The sequence below is a fragment of the Lampetra fluviatilis genome, chromosome 18 (assembly GCF_964198595.1).
Source record: "Lampetra fluviatilis chromosome 18, kcLamFluv1.1, whole genome shotgun sequence".
Lineage (NCBI taxonomy): Eukaryota > Metazoa > Chordata > Hyperoartia > Petromyzontiformes > Petromyzontidae > Lampetra > Lampetra fluviatilis.
In genome coordinates, this window is record NC_136292.1 from 10,455,469 (window position 1) to 10,468,305 (window position 12,837).

The 12,837-nt window shown below is 50.0% G+C and overlaps 1 protein-coding gene across 6 annotated transcripts in view; it reads right to left on the reverse strand.

Annotated features, from left to right (window-relative positions):
• The window catches only part of LOC144937220 (spectrin beta chain, non-erythrocytic 1-like), a 197,520-nt gene that overhangs the window by 74,034 nt on the left and 110,649 nt on the right, over positions 1 to 12,837 (reverse strand). For all 6 annotated transcript variants that reach the window (XM_078864582.1, XM_078864581.1, XM_078864580.1 and 3 more), the window contains one exon: positions 1,251 to 1,402. In XM_078864582.1, coding sequence (XP_078720708.1) covers positions 1,251 to 1,402 — 152 coding nt within the window. The remainder of the gene's footprint in view (positions 1 to 1,250; positions 1,403 to 12,837) is intronic.

Genomic DNA, 12,837 nt, shown 5'->3' on the forward strand with positions numbered 1-12,837 from the left:
TAGCTCGACGAAGTGGCTCATTGATAGCGGCCAAATGCTCAAAACGCACATTTACAAATGGAGAGGGGAAAACTGGAGGACCCGGAGAAAAATCTACGCGACCACGGTGAGAGAGAGAGACACGCAAACTCAAAATATACAACATGCGTCAGGCTTGGTGATGGAACCCACGACCTCCTGCGTACAGGGCGAGGTAGTTAACATCTGGCCACCACGGCTCCCCTGGTGGCTCCTGCTGAGAGGACTTTGCCGTGGCTGGCAGGGCCAGGATGGCAAAGTGGGGGGTTCCCTTCAGTGATTGTTATTTTGTCTGGGCAACCCTCTTGAAAAACTCGATCAGTTTTCAACAGGGAAAGTCCCATATAGCAACGCAACCTTCATTAGCCGAGTTTTTGTTCACACTTGGCTCATCTTTACGAACAGAAGAGCAGATGGATAGATATAGAGACAGAAAGCGCGAATGGATCAACGCTTTCAATTTTAGTTGGAATGCGTTGATAAAATATAAAGGACAATCATTCGGTGTCCCCCCTTCTCCCTCATGGCTCCAGCCCTGCCCCGTCCCCCTTTGTCTTCCCAATGCAATGTCCCCTGATTACTTTTCAGCCCCCCAGCTTTCTGTCAGCCCCCCCCCCCCAAACTACGACCAGGCCGCTCCCAACCCCTCCTTATCAATCCCTCTTGTTTTACTGCATCAAAACTACAATGACACAATTCTTCATTTGAAATCATCATCATGCTATGTACAATTCTATAGTTGCTGTAAAGCGCCTAGGTAAAGACGCTATGTAAATCTCATTAAGACAAGATTCTGCTATTGCTCTTTTTAGTTTGCACACTGCCACCCTGCAGTGTCCTGTAACTGCCACCACTGTCAATGTTTGGGGGGCTGTGGTCACCCGTGCATCAGAATCAGATTCCTTATTTCGACTGGAGGAATCCGTTGAGCCATGCATCTCTGTTTTTGTCACGGATTTCCAGTAAAACAAAGATAACAGAGCTGTTTAGCTCGATGGGTCTCACCAGCGGAAATAAAGTCCAAATTTCAGTCTCTCGGTGGACTCGGTGCATCTCTGCGTAACTCCGCGGGATCTCTGTGCAACTCGACGGATCTCCACGTGACTCTACGGAACTGCAACGGCGTTGGACTGTGGCCGTCCTCGTAACAGAGCCGCTTTAGCCCAGTGGTGGCCACACTGGCGCCGAGTCAGGACGAACGAACGACCGAACGAACGAACGAGCCATCTCACCAGCCTCTCCCCGGACAGAACCTCGAGGAGCTTGATGAGCATGCGTCCATCGCGCAGGTCCAGGTACAGGTCGCTGATGCGGCACGAGACGCGAGCCAGGTGCGAGTTCACCCACTTGGTGAAGGTCTTCTTCTGCACGACCTCGCGCTCGTCTGGGGCAAAGGCGCAGAGAGGGCGGGGGAGGGGGGGGCATTCGCACATCACCGTCACCATCACCGTCACCATCACCGTCGCCATCATCGTCGCCATAATTTTCGCCATCACCGTCGTCATCACCGTCGCTTTCAGCATCGCCATCATCGTCGCCGACACCATCGTCATCACCGTCCTCATCGCCATCACCATCACCTTTATCAATACTATCAGCATCGCCATCACCGTTATCGATATTGTCAGCAACATCGTCATCGTCACCTCGGTTGTTAAGCTCCCAGCGAGTTGCCCTCTTTGCGATTCAATGAATTGTTACGAAATGTAGCTCGTGAATTGATAATAAAAAAAAAATCGGTTCCCATTCTACGTACGTATGTTGAACTTCTTTCGCACCACACGTAGTGAACCGTGATCACTGGTCAACACACTTTTTCTGGTATAAGGTATTCCAACTGTTTTAAGGTAATTTTTGGGGTGCTGATTCCAAATCTGGCATCAGTTTTTGTCTATCACATCAGGTTTTTGAGATATCAAATATTGCATTTTTAATAAAAACTGCGGAAGAAAAATATTAAATAAATGTGGATATCTACTTAAAATTATATTATAAACACACTATCCTAAAAATACAGCACCATAACACTAAAGCAGTCAGTGACTCGCAACAACTTGCAATCATAAGTGACAGTTAATTTCGGGTAAAATCAATGAAAATGGGGTATGCCAATAGCATAAAAATTAGATGTGATAGAGCAAATCTGAGATCAGATTTGGAATCAGCACCCTGAAATTAGTCTAAAACAGCTGCAAAAGTCCAGGCCAGAAAAAAATGTTTTTTTTTGTTGACCAGTGTAATCGGAAAACCGTGAAATGGGGCGCCCGCTATTGGCTGTGGGCTGTAAGCGAGTCGATTACGTTCACGACGTATACGTCGTGAACGTAATCGACGTGATGGGCCATTACGCAGCACGACGCGTGTATTGCCAAGTGAATCATCGTCGCATGCTTGACGGCTCATGTTTGGCGATGATCCTGCGTCAGCAGTGGTGCACGAGCACGAATAACAAAATAACCCAACGCGTTAGGAAGGAGGGCCGTTGACCATTGCTCTAAATGTCATCGTTTGTATTTATTTTGTTTCTTTTAAGGCCACCGTGTTATTGCTGGACATGTTAACAATTTTGTTCGCGGTTAATATCACCACGAGTGATTATTATCAAGATAACTGGTGACGATTAGCACGCTTGGCTACGTATGGTGCGAAAGAAGCTCAACATGCATACAAGATCTTATTCATAATCATATCATAATAATCATACCAACATCATTATCGTCATATCCATCGCTGTGACCAACATCGTTTTATAATGATCGTCGGAATTATGATTATTCTCATCATCGCTGTGATCAATGTTTTAATTTTAGGGTGTGGGGTGGTTGCCCCCATTGTCTCCCTCCCACTCGACTCCCCCACGCCCCCCCACCTCGCCCCCCTGCGATCCCACCTCCACCAAAAAAGAGTCCAGAAAAGTGAGACCTCAACATCGGTGACGGGAAAACAAAGAGTGAAGCTCACGGGGCGAACCAAACCTCGGCCGTGACGGTAGCAGGGTAACGAGGAGGCGACTGACCGCCGGTGAGCGAGTGACCGCAGTGACTTGGTGGTCCCTGGGGTCACCACTCAACCTGACTGCGGCTTTGCGTTACATTCTATGCAGTGCAGCGAGGTTAGCAAGGAGGGCGCCTCCACCCCAGATCAGAGGTCGCAAACGGGTTTTGATTCCTTACCCGTACCCGTACCCGGCCGCACCAGGGTCGCAAATGGGTACCCGTACCCGGCCGGGTACGGGTACCGGCCGGGTACGGGTACCCGTTCCCTACCCGTACCCTACCCGAAATGAGTGACAAACGGTTACTCACCAGTGACTCACGGCCTACCCGTACCCGTACCCGGCTGCACCAGGGTCGCAAACGGGTACCCATACCCGTACCTGGCCGGGTACGGGTAGCCGGGTATCGGGTAGGGTACGGGTATCGGGTATCCGGTTGCGACCTCTGCCCCAGATGTGAACGACAAGGATGGATGTCGCGTGATGCTGGCAACGCCACAGTATTCCAGCGTTTGGCTCTGTAGTTGGTATGGTCGTGGTAATGGCCACGCAGAGTCAGAGAAGGCTTCGGCGTGGAAAAGAAAGCCAAGCCTCTTCGATGCCTCCTGCACCAGCTTAGTAATCATAACCATTCCGTGGAAGCTCAGATGAGAAGGCTGTGCCAAGCAGATTTGTGGGTTTTACGATGGCCGAGAATAACAAATTACAATTGGCGGCAGCGGCAGCAGGAGGAGGAAAAATAAAATCCACGACAAGGTGAAAAACATTGTTGTCACGCGGGCACGGATTCCGCAGATTTCTATCGGCCTGTGATGCAAGTCCAGAGCGAGCTCGCACGACCGGATTAATGGTGCAACACAATGGGCAACATTGAGCTCCTTGTCAGCCCTGCGCATGGGGAATGGAAACAGAGAACGGAGCGGATGGGAAGAGGGTTCATGGAGGGCAACGCGAGGTGCCGACTGAGCGGTGGACCCGAGCAGCGCGTCTCCCAGTAAACACGGAACGTCGGGGCCACCTTCAACGGTTACAACCGCATTCCAACGTTGACCCAACGTTGACCCAACGTCGCGCGTTCAATGGGTCGGGCGGAGCGGTGGTGGGGGGGAGGGTGGTGGGCGGGGTCAGGGGAAAGAGGGGATCGCAGCCGCGCCCAGGAGCTCCACTGCAATGCAGCGCTGCGCTTCTCTGCGGTGAAGGTGCTGCAGGGTGGCAGGGGGTGGCGGAGGAGGAGGAGGACGAGGAGGAGGGAGTATCGGGCGTGCACGACGCGTTGGAGCGGCGAGATGGGGGGGGGGGCGGTGGGGGCTGTCCAGGCGCACGGGGGGTGCGGTTGGCTGGCGAAGGGCGGTCTTACTTCACTGCGCAACCGATGCGCGGCTGGCTGGCACAGCGCGGCTGCTCTCTGCGCGTTGCTGTTTTTTATTCTCTGCCAATTGCGTCACACGCGCGGTGCGCGGTACGAACGCGAGCAGGCGCATTCCAATGAGCATTGCTGCTTCACAGCATTGTGCGCGTGCACGTTGAACTTCTTTCGCACCGTACGTAGCCAAGCGGAGGTGCAGGGGGGAAAAGGACAACAAACTGAACACAAAAATTCAGTCGTCAAGAAATTAGGTCTCAATCTAGATTTAAAAGTGCATAGCTCCAGCGGCTTCCTTGCGGTGAGTACGCGACGTGACGATGAGTCGATTCCCAATGGCCAAGACATACAGACGTTGAGAATTCATTCCTCGAGTCATGGTTGTTGCATGCAGGGGGTTGGCACTACGAACCCGGCGAGAGCCGAGTTCGACTCGTGGCCGTGGATAGCGCCAGCGGCGATACCTGAGGCCGCCCCCTTCGCCAACGGCGCACCGACCAGCGCGGAGAAGTATGGTCCAAACAAACGCGTCACCATGGTGAGTGCAGGCTTGGGAGGGGGGAGGGGGCAAGGTTGGTGAAGATATCACTCGCCACTGAGGTTAGCCGCGTCCAGCGAGCCAACTCGGGTCGCCGGGGATCATAGTTCAGCGCACCACTCCGCACCCACCCCCACTACACCCCCCCCCCCCCCCAATAAAATGAGCACCACTTTATTCGGCTGCACGCCTTTGTGAGAGGTCAATGTGGGTTGGGTTAAGTTAATCCTGACGCCCCGCCCCCACCCCGTCCCCCGTCATATGAATGTGGAATTTCCACCTCCGGCCAGGGGGCGAACGATCGATGAATCAATCCCAACGACGAACCCCGAGTGCCACCCAGTGCTCGAAAGATTCATCGTGATCACCGGCCATCATCTTATCCACTGCTGGATGAAGGAAGGACTCCCCCACCCCCCCCTCCTGCCCACCCCCCTCAAGCTGTCGCCATCTCTCTCAAGAGCCTTGACAGATGCAACAATCCATTGAACTTTTTCCTGATGTTGTTATCCAATTGCGGCAATTTTTTTTGCTGTGATTATCATTAATGTTGGGCAAACATTTTCATCGGGGACAAATTATGGCGGTTGAACCTGGAACGTAGCGGCTGAATTTGGCCCCAATGTAAACATCCAGAACGGCGCGCGTTGTAAGTGCCATCCTCCTGCGGACAGCGCTCCCAAAAGTTTGGCCATTCCTCCATGAAGTGGCCAAATACAGCAGTGGCTCCAACGCGGGCTCGGCTAAAAGCAACGTCACTCACCACCGCCCATCCCACTCCTATCAAACTGAAGAAACTGCGCTAATGACCTGAGTATACAGGAAACTCGTGCATTGTTTCAAGGCATTATGGGTAATGAGATAAATATACAGACTTCCAAAAACAAATTTAAAAATGTTTAGTCACCGGCCTATTGGATTTCTGGACGATAAATCTTCTTTCCCACGGCTGCTGATGTAGATGCAGAGCAACGACTACAATGTCACATTCAGGTGATCAAGCCAGAAAACTGCGTCAGCAGCAGCAGAGTGGCATCGCTGTGATGTCTCCTTCGTATTTGTGGACCGGGGCGTTGCGTCGATAGACATTGTACGGTTTGTTCTGGATGACCACAGTCGCACATGACTAGAGAGGTTTTTCTATTTTCCATTTGACAAACAATTATCCATGAGCATTTGTTTAAGCAAGCAAACAAGATGTTGCTGGCTTACCAGATGTTATTGGCTAGAGCACTCCGTAAAAACTATGGCAGGATTCCCCAAATTCCAGAATGCATCAGCCCTCCTCTCCTCACCACGGTACGCATGTGGAGAAAAAACCATGTGACCATGGGGATAACATGAAAACTCAGAATTGAACCCTAACCCTCCTGAAAACCAGGCGAGATAGTTATCAATTGGACAGGTTACGGCACACATTTTACGTCCCTAATTTCAGTTTAACACGTAGGCTTTCGCGACCTATTTATATTAGTAACATACCACTTGTAGGGTTGTAAAGTATCCTCAAAATGGAAAAACAGCAAGTAGGTTGCTGATGTTACCATACTAAATCAATATTTTACTTAAGTTAGAGTGGTGGGATAAGGCCTGTGGAATCGTAGTTTGCTCGTTTTTATTTATTTAACTTTGTATAACCAGATTGTGTCGGGTGCATCCATCACAGTTGAGGGACATTCCATCAATTTTCTTAACGCGTTGCTAATTCAGAAATATTGGCCTCTGCTCAGCTAAAAACATGGCCGCGGCATCGACCGTTTGCGGAGCGGGCGGACGAATCCTCGTCTCGGGTTTCCTGGCACGAGGGCGCGGCGGCGGCGCCGCCTCCATGCTGAGCGACACTGGCCTCGTCTCCGCGGTCCGAGCGACGGCGGTCGTGGGTCACGTGTGTCCGCCCCCCCCAAACGGCTACGAAGTCCGGAAGGCCTGTTTGTGGCACGCGAGAAGCAAGGCGATGACTTCTGGCGTCCTCGGCGGGTCGACGGCACGTTCGGTCAGATAGGCCAGTCCTCCGCGGGGCGTGCTACCCATACACGACAGAGGTCCACTTAGAACCAGTGTTCATTTCATTGGCGAAATTAGGGACGTAAATATAAAAGTGTCTTCTTGGTTCTTTCAGTAAAGTCACGTAGAAGGGAAATACTAAAATAATAAAAATAAAACATAATAAAATAAATCTCACGATGTCTTTCCGACAGACCTGTTCTTCACCTGAGGACGGCTGCTTGCGTTGTGGCCAAAACGTCGTGAGAATTATTTTATTATGTTTTACTTTTATTATTTTATTATTTCCCTTCTACGTGACTTTACCGAAAGAACCAAGAAGATGACTCCCTGCAGTCACGAAAGCTTTAAATAGAAATATAAAAGTGTCGTTAAACCCACCACTACCCGACACTGCCAATCAGTAAAGTTTGTCACGTAAAGAAAAGATTCCAATTAGTTACTGGTTCAGCACACCGGTGTGTTGGAAAGTAAACCCACAACATTTACAATTCGAGTACGATGTAGGCTGGCATGGAAAACGAGGGGGTGGGTGGCCAGCACCACACCCGATGGTGATGTTTTTACACAGCACACTAGGTACTCATTTTAGTCTGAGTCAACCTTGGGGAGGCCCAGGACCAGTTGAAATATTCGCCGCTGTTATTGGTCATGAGCAGAAATCGTATTCGGGTCGCCGGGTTCGTAGCGCAGCACGCCAACTGCTCCACTACCCCTCACCATTGTGCCACCGCACATATAAACAAGAACCGCCATTCACCACTAACTGGCGGTGACGTCACCATGGCGCTTGTGCCAGGCTATGTGCACGTTAAGGCCACGTGAAGTGTCGAACACCCGCTGGCAGGAGGTCACGGAACAGACCCAAGTGCCATGGGTCGAATGACTGAGATGACTGGCACCACCTGTGCCCCCTACCGTGCTAACTTGCTGTGTTTAGCCACCCGGAGCTCCGCTCGTTGTTATGAGCGGAGCTCCTCTGCCCTCCGTTGTTGCTGGAGGGCGATCGCTTCCAACCGCACATATGAGACACACACACAAGCAGGTCTCGGGTATGAACCGTTGAAATACGTTGTTTTTTCTTGAAGACTTTGCTGTTTTTTCCTGGATTTTTTGCGTGTAGTCACTTTAAGATGTTTCTTGTTCACGTTTTTGTTTTGTTGCGGTTGCACCCGAGTCAAGAGCCGCATGGCTCACAGGGATACACCTAATACATGAAACTGAAACTGAAACACTGGACTCGTTGCAGTGAAGTGTTCACGATTAATACTGGGAAAGCAATTAACTGTTGTGGAATGACTTATGCACCAGACTTTAAAAAAAAAATAACAGTAATTTAGAGAACGTGTCTATCCACTGCTGAATAGAGGCCTCGCCGCACATTTTGGTCGAGGGAGTAAATTTAGCACGCTGGTCGTTGTGGATTGGTTGAAAATGGAGCCCAGGGCCAGTTAAACGTCACTCACAGCTAACGTGAGCCACACCTGGGAATCGAACTTGGGCGACTCAGCTCATTGTGCAGTGTGCTAACCACCATGCCACCGCTGCTCTTAGGCACAGCACATCACCCCCAGATAAATCAATTAAATACATGCCTGAATTATTCAATTATTGAATGAGTCATACATCAGTGGTGAAACATTTTAATTCGTCTTATTGTTCAACCCAAAGTGGTTTCCCTTTCAAATGAGCACGAGGAAGAGTGGATGTCATGTTTTACAGCCCTCAGCCAATGGTGGACATTCCACATTCCTATGGCAAAGGCAGGGGCCACCCATTAACAATGCCATTTCTGAGTGCCCAGAATGCAGTACTCGTTTCGTCAACAACAGACAAAGCGAACCTCGGGCCGACCGGGAATTAAACTCGGAACTTTCCACTCGTATGTCACGTACTTTAACCACATTGCCAGCCGGCCACGTATTTTCTGTTAATGTCTGTGGAGTGTACATTCTCTGTGTCGCGTAAATACAGATTAAATTATGCTCCACACTACTTTTGTGTGTCGTGTTCCGTTGCGATGGCTTTAAAATGCCGGAAGGTATTCCCACAAGGTCATATCACCCATGCTTTCGTTTTTGTGTTATTTAAATATTAATATGTATTTATTTATATTTTAAAACATCTTTCACCAGAGTCTCAAAGCACACCGAGGAGGAATTGCAGGGCACGTCCGTTGTTAACCGTAATTGCTTTGACATTCAATCCATAACCCCATACATTCTTTAACATTCCATATCAATAAATCAATTACGTTCCCTGAGTCGAGACACAAACCAGAAGCACTCCCCCCCCCTGGCCCCCCCACAAAAAACACACAACAACCGGCTAAATAATATGGGCCCGGCCACCTTTTGTCCTCTGAGGACAGAGGGGCTCTTAGCGCGCAGCTTATCGATTAATCCGGTCACTGCTGACGCCGCCACTGCCCAATGCCAAGGCTTTATCATCGGTAACCGTCACAGTGTGCGAGCACACGTGGCCTGGCACGCGTGCTCCTCTCTCGTTAGGGAAAAGCCCAACGAGGATGTCACAACAAATGTTTTTCCGCCAAAGTTAACTCCGTCGGCGGAGGGCGCGCGTGCGTGTGTGCGCGTGTGCGCGTGCATTTATGCGCAGAAGCGGGTGGTGGTGGCAGTGGGGGGAATAGCAGAATCAAAATATTTATTTAGACGGGAGGAATCCGATGAGGTATAAAGCACTTTTTCACAGTTGTCCTGTAGGGGCGGGGAAAGGCCGTGGCACTGCCGCTGCCACTGCTGCGTTAAAGCCCTCAACCCTCCTAACGCTTCCTCCGCTTGGGTGCGGTCAGCCGTGACCCTGACAAGGTCAAATGACACGCGTCCTCCACCACTTGCGAGTCGCCCGCCGACATCGCAAGTTTCACCTTCGAGAGTGAGCAGTGGTTCTCTCAGCCTGCGGGTCCGCAAGGCGCCACCCAGGTGCACCGCAGAATCTTTTGCGGTGCACGACGATTGGAATAAATTGTCCGCGAAACGTTTTTGAGGGTTCGCCCACTGCCCGTGACCGCGGTGCCTCAATTATTGGAAGAAGTAGCCCACCCCGTTGTGAGTGACTGGCTGAGGTTGCCATCTGTCCGAAGTGCGAAAACCGATCCAGAGTCTGAGACCAGGGAAAAAGCGCCGCACCTCCGATGAGCAAGGCTGGCTACGTACGGTGTGAAAGAAGTTCGCCGCACATACGTACAGAAAGGTTGGGAACCACTGCTCCTTTACAAAGAACGAATTAAGAAATTAAACCGAGCTGGCGAACAAAGGGTTAATGCTCGTAACGTCTGCAATGAAAAATTCATCATGCAGCACGACTTGCTTCTGAGTCTATTTATTTATTATTTCCCGACGGTTATTCTTTTTTTTTGTCTCTCCACAGGCCTCCACTGCTCAGTGGAGCAAGAGAGGACAGGACTCATTTCACAAGCACAGTCTCTCAGGTGGAAGGGAGATGCCTGCCTCGCTCACAGAAGCAGGGTCACACAAAGACGAAGATGCCCCGTGTAGCCTTAACAGACTGTTGGGGCAAGTGCTGTTAGCGAGCACCTATGAAGGCCAGCAAATAGCACACGATGAGGTGGGTGGCCAGTGCCACACGCAGCCGCCTTTGTCTCCCCAGTGGTGATGTTTACACACCGCACCAGGTACTCATTTGAGGCTGAGTCAACCTAGGGGAGGCCCAGGAATGGTTGAGATAATCGTCAGCGGTGTTGGCCGTGAGTGGAAATCGAACTCGTAGCGCAAAGTGATAACCGCTACACTACCGCTCCCCACCTATAACAGACACACACACAGACACGCACACACACAGACACACACAGACCCACAGACATGCACATACACACACACACGGACACGCATTCAAGCATTCACACTCGCTCACGGTGGCCGACCCGTACATTACGCCTGTCCTGTGATATTTTCTCCACTTCGTTTCCCACCGAATCTGTTAGCAGACGCGACGGGCGAGATAAAAAAAAACGCCGTCCTCTGAGTAAGCGAGAAACCTCGCTCTGAGAAAAGCACGTCGCGGGTTGGAAATTTGCTTTTGAAAATTGTTGACGCCCGTCGTATTCGCGGATAGGCCCATTCTAGGGTGTGCTCGGCTCGCTTTGATGGCCGAAGTTTTTTAATTAGGTAAAAACACGCGTTGCGATCGTTTTTCTTTGAAAGGCTGCCAACGTTTCCCCTGGGCTGTCAACTTTTGAAAAGGGCTATCTTTGGTTCGATGTTTTTTGACCACGTCATTAATTATTCCAATCTCGATTCGTTTTGGTTTCATTGCACTGAATAGTTTCCATAAAATCTGTTTTAAATGAACTGCAAGTGCCACGTGATTTAGAACCCGTGCTCATGATCATTATAAAAACAAAACAAAAAAATTGTTACCAGATAATACCCACCGAGCGAAGCAGCTCTTTATCAGAAGCGACCGGGCCACAAATGGCAACTCCAACGAAGTGGCCGACCATGATGTGTCAATGTATAGCACCCATCATACTCTCAACGCGTGTTTCTAAATGTGGAGAGAAAGACAGGAGGACCCGGAGAACAATCCCAGCGACCACGGGGAAGAGGGACATGCACACTCCAAAGATACATCAGGCGTCAGGGATCAAACCCACGACCTCCTGTAAACATCGCCTTAAATCGGCAATGGCCTTCTTCATTGCACAGGGCAACGGCCCACAATTTTCACCTACTACAGTCATGTACGTACGTACGTTGAACTTCTTTCGCACCGTACGTAGCCAAGCATGCTAATCTGAGGTGCGGGTGAGGAAGTACAATAGTTCACGGCTACAACGGGGATGCGTTCCTGAACGTTGCGACGACGACGAATGTCAAAACGACGTCACTCGAAGCGACTTGCAGGGTCGTCACGTGGTGGAGGCGAAGGCTGAGAGGCGACGGATAACGACAAAGGACGGATGACGGTGCTGTCAACGACGTGAGCGTGGGGTCGAGGCGGTGTTCGTAATAAAGTGACGACGTGTTTGCAAAAGGACGTTCAAGGGGGAGACGTAAATCGGGGAATTACTTTATTTAGGATTTTCTTTTTAAGGCCCCAGTATTGTTGACGAGTGTGTTGCGGTGTTTTTTTGTCAATCGTGCTTGTGCACCACTGCCACCACAACAGCAGCAGTGTCGCCAAATAATTTGTTTACTATTGAATTTCTCACCACCTTCCATGGGAACGTGGAATTTCCACCAAGAGCTCAGAGATGAGCCGCCCGCCTTTTCGCTCACTTGAGCATTGAGACAAACGGAACACCGTTCACAACGGACCCTCACCACCACACAACCAAATCGCTTTTAGCAGCCTTGTCGAACAGCGATGAGTGGAGAGGTGAACCGTTATAATACATTACAGAGCGTGCACTACGTAAAAACACACGTCGCACGTACACCCTCGCCATCTCGAACCCTTTCCTCTTCGTTCGTAAAAACGCGTCCATAATTTATTTGAAACAATTTAAAAATTACAAAAAATACCATCGGCTGCTGTGCTGCTCGCTCCCACGTGGCCAGGCCTCCGTTCTATCCTCGGTCATAATAAAAAATTAAAATACAATTTTTATGATTACGAGCAGAGCATTAGCAGACAGCTGTCATTTTCAAATGGAAAGATAATACGGATGACGTTTATTTTTTACGTTCTCCAGGATTTAAATAATTTTCTGGCAAAGTAATTATATTCACAGAAGCACGCATTGAGAATTCGGAGACATTTTGAATAAACCGCGTTAGTTCTCTGCATGTGTTACTCCCACCTCCTCGATGTCGATATCTATTATACACCTTCCAAACTTCTTTCACGTCCTTTCAACTCGTTTTAAAATGTTTATTTGTTACGCAACAAATCCTGTTCAGCCAGTTTCCCGGATAGTTTCGGTGGCAATGGCCC